Genomic DNA, 16,143 nt, shown 5'->3' with positions numbered 1-16,143 from the left:
TACATAAAACAGTTGATGTGTATGTTATTTGTTACTCTAAATTTTACAAAATTATTTTAAAGAGACCTTTTGCGGGGCGGATCAGAGGTGCTCGAGGGCCAGATTTAGCTCTCAGGCCGTAGTTGGAGATCCCTGCTCTAGAGGCTCAGTGGTTGCACCCTGAAATTATTACTCTTCACAATGGTGACTGCTGCTTTCAAATAAGAATGTTTATTTTTACTCAGATATAGATAAGGAGCTCTTAAACCACAGTGTTATTTTATTACTAACCAAGACATGCACCTGCCCAGTGAAAATGTCTTTCACTTCCAGAGATTTTTCTCTGAGCTCAACATGCTTACTTCCTATGCTAGCATTGTGATTTTATAAATTATTTTGTGTAATTTAAATATAATGTAAATATAGTTTTCTATAATTAAAAATAGAAATCATGTTAAAATCTTATATAAATTTTAAATACTTTTAATAAATATTTTAGGACGAAATACGAATAAAATAAATATGAATGAGAAAGATAGGATCTGTACCAAAGCCAAAAAGTCCTAGGCTGCCTTCTCCTATTAACATAAAAAACCAACAACTTCATCTGCCAGATAAAAAGAGACTAAAGAATGCTGGACATATGCCAGTAAGATGCAAATCACAGCCATGTACATTTTGTAGCACAAGGGAGAAACATCACAGAACAAGATATATGTGCGAAATATGCAATGTTGGTCTATGCATGTACGAAAAAGACAAAACATGCTTTGAACAACTTTACAAAAAAACTTTGTTCTTTGACATGATAATAATAATAATAATAAACCTCAGGTTTTTTTTCATACATATATGTATATATATATATATTTATTTATACATATGTTAAGGTGAAACACCGAAATCTGGAGAATGTCGACTTTCACCGGTGAACGTCAACATTCACATAGTCGCTTGGTGTATGTCCGAAATATTTTCCAAATACTCTTATTTCTGACTTACACCAGTGAATGTCGACATTCACTATGTACTAATGGTGAATGTTGAACATATAAGAATATTATATTTCCTTCTCCGTAATTCATTCGCGAAAAAACGCACTTTAGACTCAGAATAAGAACATAAGAACTTAAAACACACAGTACATTCAAAATGAGAAAGGAAAATTATAGAAATTATAAAATTACGAAATTATGTGATTTAAATCTTATTTATTGCAACAATTTAAACTATTATGACACTTTGATATGCACAAGAGGCCCTTGTTTTTACAACTGCATTTATTTGTGGAACACTTCCTTTTGGAATGGCAGCGTGCACATATACTCCTCTCTTTTCGACCTACACCAGAGCATATCTGTGATTGTCGACATACACCAGTGAGGGTACGAATGTACAAGAATGTAAAGAAATATTCAATCTTTCACCGACGTATTTGGTGAATGTTGACATTCTCCGGTGAAAGTCGACATTCTCCAATTTCGGTCTTTCAAGGTGACATATATATTACTTAACTGAGTTTTTTTTTTTAATCTGAATGCCCTTATTATGTACACTCTTATGTTTTCACTGCTATAGAAAAATAACATAAACATTCACTTCTTCATTTTTTCTGAACAATTTACTTTGTAAAATAATGCAAAAAAATTTACATGTAATGCAATTCCTAAATGCAATTTGTTTTTAATTTGCAAGTTTCATCATTTATTAGAAGTGCATGTGGAAAATGGTAAGTCCTCCCCCCCCCACATCTACCTCAGTAAGTTTCAATGTCCTTGACGTGCGCTGGTTTCACAGTGCGACCACCACCCACAGATCAATGGGCAAGAGTAGATTTTTTAAAATTCATATATTTATTTGTTTTTAGGATTATAATATTTTATTTCTAGGGTTTTTTTTGTTAAAACATTATAAAAATAATATCATGTGCATTAAAGGGTTAAGGCAATACCTTCATGCAGCTTTATTGCATCTGGCACACATAGATAATAAGATACATAAGATATTCTTTTCTTTTTTGGCATAAAATGATACTTACTGTTACACAGTACCTATTTCCTAGAATTATAACACTTAAGTGCACGATTATGGATTTTTTATTATTATTATTTAAGTGTTTGAAAAAATATTTTTAAAAATCACCAGAGAAAAACTATCTTTCTCATATATTGTCATATACATTCTTAATAAATATTTTCACAACAATAATAATGCTAGTTGAAGGCCCAACAAATATTATACAATAATGATGCTAATGAAGTTTTGGCAAATATTATATTCAATACTAGTGAACTGTGGCCAAAGCAAAATGTATAGGTTTCACATACACCTGAAATGAAAATGTATAAAAATACTTCAATACAAATGAAATCAGCTCATTCTTTCCAAGCAACAAGCAATTTGTAAATAGTTTTTTTTCTTGCCAATCCAGGAAACAAAAACTTTTGACACATCAAGTAATATGTATATGCATGATGTCATGATTTAAATTTAATGAAATATAACAACTTTTTCTAAATATCAATAAAAGAATTAACATGGCAATAAGATATCCTGTCGTTATCCTAACCTGAAACAAAAGAAGTTGCCAACAGCAGCTTTTTATTTAAAATGGAAAACGTTTCAACAAACAATGACATCACATGTAACTGCATGCTTTCTTCAAATGAAATGACAGAATGTGAGAATGTGACCTTATATAATAATAATAATATATTTAAAGTTTGGCAACACTATTTTTATTTCAGATTTTGTAAAACTTATAAATTTTTCATTAACAAACTCTAGGATTTGAAAGTGAGGAGTTGCAACACTTTTTAAAGTAAAGCATATTTTTAACTTCAGCCTACATGACTGTTGCCACTTGTGAAAATAACATTTTCCGAGTTTATAATTAATATTTTGGATGATTAAAGTCGTATGAAGATGAAAATGGTTGAAATGGTTTCCCACAAATTTTTGGAATTGGGAATAATGCATTTAATATTTGGGAATGATATTTTTATTTCATATTTTGTAAAACTTCAAAATTTTTTTAAGAAATTCTATGATTTGAAAGTGATACTTTTTGAAATAAAGCTGATTTTTATATCCAACATGCGAGACTGTGGTCATTCAGAAAAATAAGGGCAAAAGTTAGAATTTCTAGAGTTTTTAATTAATATCTCGGCTAATTAAAGTCATACAAAGATAAGAATGGTCAATATGGTTTCCCATCAATTTTGATTCCAGAGGTACTTTACTCAAAACTCAACTCCACTGGAGATTCTGGAGGAGATAATGCCACAAACAAAGAGACAGATAAACATACACAGATTTTAATAGTACAGAAGATACTTACATCACAACCACAATCTCTGTCATCTGCTGGGGCACCATTAAAATACCTAGGAAGGGCGAAATATTAAACATTATTATACATGCATTTTCAAGGAAAATTATACATCAGTAAAATAAAATAAAAAATAGTAACAAAAAAAAAAAAAAAAAAAAAAAAAAAAAAAAAAAAAAAAAAGCTCAAAAATTCAATTTGCGCTTTTTCTTTTATTAATAAAAAAGATTTCAATATTATGTCAGTGTTGCTGTGCAGTAAAATACTGAAAAAAACCATTGCTTCTTAATAGTTTACCATTAAAATATAATACTTCTACATATGTTTACAACATAAATCTACAATACAATACCTGTTTAGAAAAACTATACCACTTTTCTATTCAAATGGAAAAATGCTAAATGCAGTTTTTATTTTTTTAAGCAATCTTAATACCCATTTTCATGAATCATAAATACTTTTCTCTAATTTTCCTTGATAATGTTGAACAAGCTGAACTTTGATTTTTTTTTTTTTTTTTTAAGATTAAACTTTGCAAAAAGAAAATGTCAGAAGAGGCTAAATCAGCTGCAAAGGGAAACTAGAAATACACCAATGTAAAACTTGAAATTAGGTAAAACATCAAGCTTATTTTATAATTTTGAAATAGCAAAAATTTAGAGAACCAAATATAATAAAATTATTAAAGCCTGTCACCTACGATGGTTAAGCCATATATACAAGTATGGAGACGAAAACATAGTGAAAAAATCGACATTCCAGAAGCCAAAGAGAAAGAGAAGAAAGGGGAAGATCATGGACAGGGTGGTTAGACAATATGGAAAAGTGGTTAAAGACCATTGGTGCCAATAACTGGAGGATTGCGGCATTGGTTGCATGAAGATGGCAGAAACTGAGAGACAACCTTTGGTGAAAATCAGTGGTAGAGCAAAACACAATGAAGAAAGCAAGCTTATTCTGACATAGATTTAAAATAAAACTCTACTGGTTTCAAGAGCAATCAGATATAAGTCCATTATTTTCAGCGATAATAAAATTCACAGTTTTATTTAAAATTTATGTCAAAATAAGGTTACTACTTAATTTACTTAATTTGAAACTGGTTTTTTTAATTTTGGTTTACTTAAGTTGAAAACAATCCAGCAATTTTCACCTCAAGATTTTCAGCCACTGTTCAAGAGCTGATTTTTGAGGAAAGAATCAATATGGATTACGCTGGCATTTGCGAAATAACAGTTTGTGTTTGAATTTTTCCAAGACAAAGATATATTTTAATACTACTGAAATGGCATATCAAAGAAAAATCATGCAGAAAAAGAAAGGTTTACAGAGAGAAAAGCGGTTTGCAGGTTTGTACGTTCCTTTCCTGACAGCTCAATTTAATTTTGGCGTTAAGAGCTCAGATCAGTAAAATTCTGTCAGCTGAAACTAGAATGAGGAACTTTCTAAATCAGGACCTTGCATGTCAAATATTCGGCTATATCTCAATGTGAAGTATCCTCAAACTTGTTTTTATGCACTCCTTTTTGTGCTGTTTATTTTTCTGCATAATTTTTATGCAGTATATGAAGAAATTTCATCAAAATGCATACAAGGAAAAAGTAACAAAAACAGTAATTTAAGAAGAAAGCAGATGTCTGATAGTGTAAAAAATAAAACAAGCAATTCAAAAGGAAACCAACAGATGGCCCACCTGATATTACATCATCACATTGCAAAAAAATAATATATACAGTGGTGGCCAAAATTGTGGACACTTTTGGAAATTTTTATGTTTTTGAACTTTGTATCCTTATAGAAAATGTTATGTTTTGCAAAATGCAAACTTGTATATATCATTTTAAAGAGAATTTATTACTGAATTCAATACAAAACACAAAATTCAATTATTTGCAATAAAAAAAAGGTATATGTACTTTAATATAAATAAAAAACACAGTTGTGAAGTGGTTTGTAATGTCTAGCTTTCCTGGCCAATCACTGTTCTTGTTCTGAGAACCAATCAAATGTTAGTAACTACCAGTAGAAGCTGACATCATGTTTACACTTGAAACAATTTATTATTTTGCTTTGTTCTGTAGAAGGAGGACTGGTTTCTTATACACTGCAATTACAAGTAGGAATTTTTGTAAAAATTTTTAATATTTAGTCAAGAAGCAATGACATCAAATAAAAGAGTAGATAGGACACCTAGAAAGAGATGTAATATTATTGTGTTATGAGAAAGTGGTCTTTCCTATGCTGAAATTGCAAGATAGGTGGGTGGTTCAGTGACTACATCTGGAGTCCGAAAGTTTTGTTTACGATATCAGGAGACAAATTCAATAAAAAACAAAGAATGAAAAGGCCGAAATAGGTGCACCATATCTATTGATGACAGAAGAATAAAAAGACTATGTCCCCAAGATAGAAAAATGTCATCAGCGGCCATAAGTAATGATCTGAATGATGCTGGTGTTTCTGTCAGTTCAAGAACAATTAGGAGAAGATTAACAGATGTTGGACTGAGAGGTAGAATTCCACGAAAGAAGCCTTATCTTAATTTTCGGCAACAGAAAAAAAAAAGACTACAGTGGGCAAAGGAACACATAATTTGACAGATGATTAGTGGTCACAAGTTATATGGAGTGATGAAACTAAGATATCGTTATTCGGTAGTGATGGGCGAAAATATGTAACTCGTAGAATAGGAGAAGAGCTACATCCTGACTGCATTCAAGCAACTGTGAAGAACCCAGTTAGTGTTATGATTTGGTCATGCATGTCAGCAGATGGTATTGGTCACCTTCATGTCATCAATGCCAGAAAATACATTGACACTATTCTAGAACCAAAACTTCTACCTTCCATCAGAGATCTCTTTCCCAACAACGCTTCGTTTATTTTTTAGCAAGATTCTGCTCCTAGCCACACGGCCAAAATATCGAAAGAGTGGTTTCGTACAAAGAGCATTAAATTGTTGTCATGGCCAGAAATTAGTCCTGACCTCAATCCTATCGAAAATTTGTGGCACCGTTTGAAAACTCTTGTCCAAATGAGGCGCCCATCAAATAAAAGGGAACTAATTGAGGCTATAATTGTTTCCTGGCATCATGTAATAATGAAAGAAGAGCTTAAAACTCTCGTCAGCTCATTGAAACATCAATGTGAAGCTGTAATCAAAAATAAAGGGTACCCTACTAAGTACTGATAACTCAATCATCACTATTTAATGTATATCGATAACTATTATCGTTGAACTTTTTTTGTATTGCAAATAGTTGAATTTTGTGTTTTGTATTGAATTCAGTAATAAATTCTCTTCAAAATGATATATACAAGTTTGTATTTTGTGAAACGTAACGTTTTCTATAAGCATACAAAGTTCAAAAACATAAAAATTTCCAAAAGTGTCCACAATTTTGGCCACCGCTGTATATATATATATATTGTGTATATATATAATAACTAAAGTTTAAAAAATGTTTTCCATTTTGGACTCCATAAGATACTTACAACCTTATAACCACCAATACGCAACCACCTTGGCACAATATGGTAATCTTTTACTGATGATAAAGAATGATAACATCATCATTCAATGCAACTGCAAAAATATGCTTAGTATATTTTTATTGTATTATGCAGAGACAACTGAAGATTTCGCGCCCCTTACTGCTTGCCAAGGATGGAAAACATTTAATTCTAAAATGTCGTAACATCAGTTTGGCGCCCCTTGGATTCTGCGCATGGGGACAGATGCCCCCTTGCCCCCCTCTAGCTACGCCCCTGTATCACTTTCAGATGCTATCTGGCTCTTATTCAGAATTGAAGTGTGTTGTTTCATTTCGCTAATTACCACAGCGAGATAAATGAAGGGTACTTTTATATTAATGCAACCATTTTAGTAGATATCGCTAAAAACATAAAATATGCCAAACTCTGGCAACCAAATGCCTAACCATTCTTCTGGCAACCATCTTCATAACAATCCTTCAATGAAATAATGCCACCATTCTCAAACGTGCTATTTTTTGTTGTATTCCAAGTTCTGATGTTTTTATAAGCAAACTGTCATCCTCCCCCCAGTTTCAAAATATCAGGTTATGGAGTTTGCCAGCAATGGAAGAAACAATACAGTCAAAAGTCGTTAATCCGGACTTGTCGGGACTTCGGCAATTCCGGATTATCGATTTTTCCGGATTATAGATCATCAGTTTAAATCTGGTAAGATGGCATGCAGAAATTATAAAAGTAAAAATATGAAACCGTAATTTCTGAAATAAAGAACAATTATAATCTAAAGGGTATCAAAATTTACAAAAAAGAAAGCTTAATATTTATTTGTTTACTTTATTAAACATTTCTTTTAATGTAAGTTGTTTCGTGTTATGTGATAATACTTTCTCTTTAATTCTATAAACAGACATAATTTCTTCTTCAGTTACAAAGTTCCGCTGTTCAAGTCCTATAATTGCTGTGTCGAGAATACCGACTAATTCGTCAATCGAAATTTTTTCGTTTTCAATAACCTCTTCACTATTGGAAGCGAATTATAATGATGAGGAATTTGATTTAAATCATATCAAAGATGGAGTACATCGAGATGAAATACTGCATTTAGTAAGGAATTATAAGCCAAATAAAATAAAAACATCTACCTTGAAGATAAGGATAGTGCTGACAGATCAACTTCCAATTCATTGCACGCCGCGGCATTTCCCCTCCTCTCGCCGCAGAGCAGCAGGAAATTGATAAACAGGTGTTTCGGATTGGTTAGAGAAACAAACCTTTATCAATTTTTTGAAGCAATTCCACTTTTTGTTTAATGGACTTCGAAACATACTTTCGCTTTGTAGATCCTTTACATATTAGTAAATATATATCGGAAATTCTATTTGACATGATCGAAAGTTAAGCTTACTTTTATAAAATTGCTCTAACAGTCTGCAAAAATTAATAAGCCAGATCCAATTCGAAGATTAAGGAACAAAGCAATCTGCAACATTAACTGATTTAGATAATTTTAGCTTAGCTTATACCATCTGTTATACATTAAACGCACATGTGTAAACATATTATCCACATGTGCACACGCATATTCGCAGCTGTAAAGGTCTTACGTGCATGCGTCAACGTGACGCATGCGCAGAAAGTTTGTAGCTTTGAGGTCCGGATTATAGATCATTCCGGAGTATGGGTGCCCGAATTAACGACTTTTGACTGTAGTAACATTTCTGCAAGAATACAGAATTTTAGGGAACAATGAGGAAATGTGTTTCCTCGATAACATCTGTTGCTAAGGGTTGCACAAAGCCTAGTCTCTGCAATTCTCTGATGACTTTTTAAAGCAAAACCATGTTGCTGTATGCTTCAGGAGAAGAATAGTGAAAAAAAAATTACAAAAGGATTTGTAGAATGTTAAGTGTTTCACTTTTTTAATGTATCATGTAATCCTTGTTTAAGAAGTCAAAGTTTTATTTTAAACTGGTACAGTATACTTTCATATGTTGATAATGTTCACCAACTTATGATAAATATTGACAGCTTGGGAATCATTCTAAAAAATTTGCAAAGACCACCAACTTGCACCTGATATGTAACTTTACCCTTTCATCTCTAAAAAATCGGCACATTCCAAAAAAGTGGTTGCGTTAAATACCCTTTTTTGTCTCATCTGCTTATATCACTTCACTGTGACGCAGTTTAGCAACTATCATTTCAATCCACTTTCATCCCTTATGAGGGTTCTCATTCATGAGACACATTTTCCTCCCATTTCTGGAAGTTTACATTTCTCTAGAATTTCTAATTGTGTTCTCTGTGAAATCAGTTCACTAAAGTGGGAATATTGAACTCTTATTGCAATATTCACAGCATATATTAGTATTTATACAACTAAATTGTTTTATATTTTATATAGGCACAGCATAAATACAGAAAATGCATCTGAGCATAAATAAAAACAATGAGCAAAAGAGTAGGCAAATATATATACAATTAGAGTCCCAATTATTCAACCTAAATGGGCCATTACCTTGTTGGATGATGTGAAAAGTAACAAATATGATATTTAAAGGGGAAAAAAAATTTAAAAAATTACATACTAGTAACTTGAACAAACTATAAATTTATACTGCATGTACCATAAAGGACAATCTACAAAGAATAATCAAACCTCATGAAAAAAGTTGGTAATTGACTTTTATTTGCCAGCTATTTAATGTCCCCCCCAGTAATACCTTATAGTCTCTGCAGAAGTAAAATCCCTATTGATGAAGTTTCCTCCAGCTGCTCAACATATTTGAAAGCTATCTGCAGGGCTTTGCGTTTCTTGGGGTCAGAAATTGTATCTGCACATTCTGACATGAATACTTCATCTTCATTACCTTCTGCACTTCTCTCATTCATCACAATATTAAAAAAATTTTTTGTCACTTCAAATTCCTTAACATGAGGAAACCATTCTTTTAAGTCCTCCTCTGTTGCTTCATTACATCGAAGTACTTTTTTTTAGCACAGACATGTCTTTCTGATTAGTCTACTCAAGTTCAACACTTTCTGGAGATACTTTTTCCTGTCTGCAAGATTTGTAGTTGTTGATCTGACATTTTCCTATATCTGAGCAATGTAAGGCAATGTCCTTTGAGTTCAAACTTTGCAGACTTTCAAACACATTTTCTTCTTGATTAAAAGAATCAATTAAAGTTGATAAAAGATTCTTGCAATAATTTTTTAAAGTTTCCAAAACCTCTTGATCTGATCTGACAGACTGCTGTGACATATTGAGGTAAAAACACATACTTTTCACTTATCTTGAAATTGTTTTGTATTTGGGTGAGAAGGAGGATTATCTAAAAGCAAAGTCCTTTCCTTGGCAAATTATTCTTTTTCAAAAGCTTATCAGTACACATTTCAAATTCATTAAAAAACTATTCTTTAAAAATACCTGAACCCATCAAAGTATTTTCCTGGTTGAGTGAAAGTCATTTTTGGACACATTCTTGAAAGCTCTGGAATTTTTATTTTACTATCATAGAGACTCTCATTTTAAGATTTGCTGCGGCATTACTACAAGCAAGGACCGTTATTTGTTTTTCATGTTGCCTGCACCTTCAGACTTAGTTGTAAGCAGGTAACATTTTGATTTTTAGTCCTGTCTCATTGTAATTAAATATCTGGTTCAGTCAAGCTTTGCTTGTGCTTATGAAACCTATTTCTGAACCTTTCCCTGACTTATAATTTGCTGAAAGTTTTATCTGTATATACCATCTGCATATCTGTAACTACCATTAACTATATATACCATACCGTTTTTCCCCACTTATCAAGCTACTCAAACTAGCTGTAAAGCCAGAGTTAACCTCATTAAATTTATTAGGTATTTCTCCCCCCTTTTCGGCTTCTCTGCCTAGAATGCCTTCGTGGTATAGTGGTCAGCACGCTCAACGTAATTTCGAGAGGTCCGTGGTTCGAGCCTTGGCGAGCACATTGCTAATTTTTCCTGTCTCCTTTCAAAAAAAAAAAAAAAAAAAAATTTAATGTCTACAGTGGTGTTCAAACTAAAAGGTGGTGAATAATGATTCTTCACCACCCGGATGTGGTGAATAGGTCCCCTAAAACCAGAGTCGCCCTTTAAAAGGGGCTGTATATAAGGTATTTCCCCCGCATTCTCAGCATGCTTTGGTGGTGCAGTGGTCAGCTCTTTTTGCGAATTCGAGAAGTACATGGTTCGAGTCCCGGCGAGGGCATTGCTCATTTTTCATGTCTCCTGCTTTCAAAAAAATACCTAATGTCTCTAATAATTCCTTTTGGAATTTCAGTCCTGCAAGACTGGTTCAGATATTGGGACGCCTTTACCTTCATATTTAGTAAACCAAAGAAACAAAGCTTTGTTAACTTTTCCCATATTCATATTTTTCATTGTTCTAAACAATTACCTGTCAGTCACTCAAAATAGCATTTTTCTATCTCCTTTCATTTCCTTTCCCAGGTTTCTACATTTGTTTTTCCTGTGTTACAAGCCTGTGCCAATTTTAATAACATTTCAGCTTTGTCCAATCTATTTCAGTTTCAGTTTTTCTTCCATAGAAAGGAACACTCTTTTTTTTTTTCCCCCTTTTTAAAGCCATCAAAACATGCCACAGAACAGGATAGTAAAAAAAAGGTAAAAATATTGTACTGTAAACTTAATATTGTCAGAGGAACAGAGAACAAACAAAATATCAACTCATCTGAGCAGATGCTGACTGCAATGTAGTGAATCATGCTAATAGAATACAGTTCAACACTAACTGTATTCTACTAGCATGATTCACTACATCAGCACTAAAAGCACTAGTATCAGCACTAAAGCATGAATGCTATTTATTAGTGTACGCTCAAGAAAAAGTTTTCTACCAACTAGGTCGAATTAAACAGAAGGCTGGACTAGGACTCTGCTGTGTTTATTAACTGTCAAAAATCATCATTAAAGAATTACAAGTCTTCTGTTGCTGCCTTTAAATATATTTATATCAAAGTTGACAACCTTGTATTTAAGAAAAGGCAACTCAACTTGGTAGGCAGAATCACTTTTGGGTGTAATCGATAGATATTGCTTGTTCGTACATACTCAGATCAGAGCAAAAATATTTGTTCTAAACAAGAGTTTTAAATATGTACTCCTTGTGGTTTATTATTGTATCTTAATAAATAATGTTACATCCAGAATTAATATAGTAGACTTCAAAAAGAATACAATAAATTTATAATAAGCCAAGCCATAATTAATGATCAGCTCATGATGTTCATTTCACACTTTCATTTGTTGCATATTGAATGTCATACAAAGATCAAATCTTTAATTGGATGAATATGGGTAAGTGAACCTTGATTTCACCATTTTCAATTATAAGTCACTGGACTGTACTTGTTTTACATATACACTGGTGTGCAAAAATTAAGGATGAAGTCGAAAAATTAGCATATCAGCTGAACGAAGAGGCACAGCGGACAGAAAGACCAATCAGGAGATTAAGTAAGGTGATGTACGGTAGCACATGCGCAGATATGCAGGTAGACGTAATGGGGGAGTGTCTGAGTAGTATAAAGCATGTTGTCGCTTTAAGATCAGTATTTCTGGCAAAGAGATTGCACGCCGTATAGCAGTTAAAATCACACCGAGTTGCTGCCTCAGCGACAAATGGCGAATAATCAATCTGTTAGAGACATCTGGATGCTTTTACCTGAGGTCGAATCATTGGGAAGTTGGAGGAAGGCCGCAGTGTGACAAGTGTGGCTGCAGAGTTCGGAATTGCTCACAGCATCGTTTCACGACTTTGGAGACAATTTCAAACTACAGGAACAGCCATCCGGGGGTTTAGTAGTGGTCGTCCACGAGGAACCACACCCGCAGATGACCGATATATTGCCTTACAGGCCAGAACAAACAGGCGGCAGACAGCGGGAGAAATCGCTAGACACATGACACAGGCGACTGGACGACCGATATCGCGTTTTACCGTGGCCAGAAGACTGCACGGTGGTGGTCTGTTTGCACGACGCCCTGTACGGTGTGTACCTCTAATGCCTGCCCATCGGAGAAGGCGTTCTCTGTGGTGCCGGGAACACCGGAATTGGAGAGACAATGAATGGGGACGAGTACTCTTTACAGATGAGAGCAGATTCAGTCTGAGTAGCGATTCTCATCGCATACTCATCTGGAGAGAGCAGGGAAGCCGCAATCATCCCTCGAACATCATTGAAAGGGACAGGTATGGAGGTGGCAGTGTTCTCGTTTAGGGAGGTATCATGCTTGGTAGTCGTACAGACCTTCACATCTTCAACGCAGGTTCAGTCAACGGGACCCGTTATTGTAACGAGATTCTTCTTCCATATGTGCATCTTATTAGAGGCGCTATGGGTCCGCAGTTCCTTTTCATGGACGACAATGCACCATGTCATCGCACAGTAGCTGCCGAACAGCTCTTAGAGAGTGAGGATATTGAATGTATGGATTGACCGGCACGCCGGATCTCAATCCCATCAAGCATGTATGGGATTTTCTAGGCAGACACTTGGTAGCTCGTACCTTATCACCAGTAACGATTCCGGAGCTTCGATTGGTGCTGCAAGACGAATGGGCAGCAATGCCTCAACAACTCATTGACACCCTCATTCTCAGCATGGGTAGATGCTGTGAAACCTGCTTAGCAGTCAGGGAAGATCATATCCCCTATTAAAGACCGGATGTTTCTTGATGGACACCCATCACAGGGATGTTTCGGCCTTCAGTCGCATTGCGCTCCATGCTACTTTTTCAATAAAGCTTCTTTTTATCCCTCTGATTTCTCTTTTAGTAAGTGTTGTTTACATTACTCATGTCCTTACATATTGGGGATCTTACGGTATTAAATGTGTTGATTTGGAAAGCTTTTGTACACAGTTATATTGAAAAAACCGTCTCGTCCTTAATTTTTGCACACCAGTGTAGCTTTAAATTTGAATTATTTTGTAAATTTGTTAATAAATTCAATACAAAAACAGGAAAAGAGCATCTTAGTAAACTATAAAAGTATTAAATATGCAGTGAGCCAGAAGTCCTCTTGAAAGGTTGGTGGTAAGGGAAGAGGGTTGGGAGACCTTCAGACCTGTCCCCCTGGGGTGCTCTCCTTCAAAATTGGGGGCAGAACTGAGTGAAGTTGTACTTTCACCTCTAAGGTGTTCAAGGCTCTTGTCAAAGACAAGCGCAATCTTGCTCTCCTTACCCTGATGAATTTTGTGGGCTTGTTCTGATGTTACTGTCTGACAAGTAAAATAAGTCACAACATAAAAATATTAGATAAACTGCAAATAGAAAAGAAAATTCAGTGTTGATCAGTTGTATTACTCAACATACTTCAGGATTAAAGAAAGAACCTGAATCATTCGCCCAAATTGTGAATATGATCCTCAGATTTTTTAACCTGCAATGAATTTTATTTCCAGACTTTTTGATCGCGATGTCAGTTGTGTGATATCATTAATTCTGCATTCCTTTTTCAGTCTAAAACATTTTGTATTTTAATTTATAATTAATTACAAAAGAAGCACTAACTTTTTGTGATATTTACACCATGCCACATTTTTTATTTTCACACTCATTTTTGATCACATGATACTGTGTTACCTGTAATTATTTCCTCTTCAAATGTTAGCAAATTTAATTTTCCATTAATTTCAAAATAACAGTTAATTTCTTCATGATATAATTCATTTATCATATTCTGCATTATCAATCTTCCCTCTAAATTGTTAACCACATTTGATTTATTATCAACTGAAAAGGAGCAGAAAAGTTCCAGAATGGCCATCAAATGAATTTATTTATAAAGAAAATAAGTATTTGGAGATGTAATGTAAAAAGCCGCAGGGGGAAAGAAGTCTTCATGCCGATAATTGGTTTCATAATTCCAAGAGTTCTTTTCTTACTGCTTTTGCTTCACACAATGTTCAGCTGAAGAACTAACTTCCATATGATGGCGCAATATACAATAAACTATGAGCACAAAAATTTTTTTAAAAAAATTTAAAAACTGATTGGAACAATTAGAAGATTGCTACTTTTGATGAAATACTTGAAAAATAAAATTTGTGAATCTGAAAAAATCATCAAGATTGGTGAAAGGCTATTCATCAACCAAAAAAGCAATGCTGGCAGAATTTTAATGAAATAATACATTTTTGGAGGAATCTGCAGGGAAATGAATGAATGTTTCCTTAAGCAAATTCTGGATTGAGGTGCCAAACTCTCATGAAGATCATAAAAGAACATGAAATGAAGGTAGTACTGCATTTTCAATCATTGGTATGCATATCAGAGTAAAGAATTAGAAAAGGCTACTTTTCAACATTTTACACTGAATCATAAATACAAATTTGTAGATACAACATCTGGCACAAATATCCAGAAAATTGAAAGACTCTGGCATATGGTCAAATGACAAAACAAAGGTCAAAGAGGAATGACTCATCAATACTTGGATTCACATAACAGAATTTATGTGGTGGCAATACTTAAAACAATACATAGGAGGTTAATATCTTTCTACCTAACTTGAAGGATAAATGAACAAGGCATATTGTTTGGAGTGGGTTGTTACTCATACTGGTTTTAATTTATTGGCCTAGCAGCATGGAAGAAAAAAAAAATTAGATTCTGAAAAACTACAGTTAACACAGTAATTGCTCATACTCAATTCCTTTTGTTGGCATCGCAGGAAAGAAGAAAGAAAAAATTAGATTCCCAAGAATTTTAAGTTCAATTAACATTGCAAATTGCACTGGCTCTTCCTTAAATTTCTAATTTGACTCAACTTATCATCATTTTTTTTTTTTTTTTTTTTTTTTTTTTTTTTTTTTTTTTTTTTTTTGCAATCTATTCCTTATTACAGCTACTATTTGGTACTTACATATTATCTTGCCAAACATGAAACTATTCTCAGGCAGCATGATTTACTGCAAATTGTGAATAAGCACGAAATAACAACACATTCATAACATCCACACTTTCATTTTATGTAACACTCACTGATTCTCAATAAACCACATTTTGTTTTTAACAACAAGTATCTAAATTAACTATTATTGCTGCATATTTTTTTTTTTTTTTTTTCCCAAAGAAAAAAATAAGATTAAAATTTAGGGTTTGCCTTCTACAGAATAGCAAGCGGTAGATTATTTTCAAAGTTACAGGATTCCTCCATCAAAATAAGTGTGCATTAATGGACATAATATCATCAGCTGTCTATGGACTGGACTGAATAATAAGACAGCGGCATATGAGTAAACAATAATAGATTGGAACAATTACTTGTGGAAAATTTGTACTCGCA

At 33.5% G+C, this 16,143-nt stretch overlaps 1 protein-coding gene across 2 annotated transcripts in view; it reads right to left on the bottom strand.

The window, feature by feature from the left end:
• The window catches only part of LOC118185094 (mediator of RNA polymerase II transcription subunit 25-like), a 124,636-nt gene that overhangs the window by 98,695 nt on the left and 9,798 nt on the right, over positions 1–16,143 (bottom strand). For both annotated transcript variants that reach the window (XM_035354900.2, XM_035354893.2), the window contains one exon: positions 3,320–3,365. In XM_035354900.2, coding sequence (XP_035210791.1) covers positions 3,320–3,365 — 46 coding nt within the window. The remainder of the gene's footprint in view (positions 1–3,319; positions 3,366–16,143) is intronic.

The sequence above is a fragment of the Stegodyphus dumicola genome, chromosome 8 (assembly GCF_044657685.1).
Source record: "Stegodyphus dumicola isolate Sdum_Otavi_A_Nest chromosome 8, ASM4465768v1".
NCBI classification, from domain to species: Eukaryota; Metazoa; Arthropoda; class Arachnida; order Araneae; family Eresidae; genus Stegodyphus; species Stegodyphus dumicola.
Note: the sequence above shows the minus strand (reverse complement) of the source record. Positions and strands in the feature narration are given on the sequence as shown.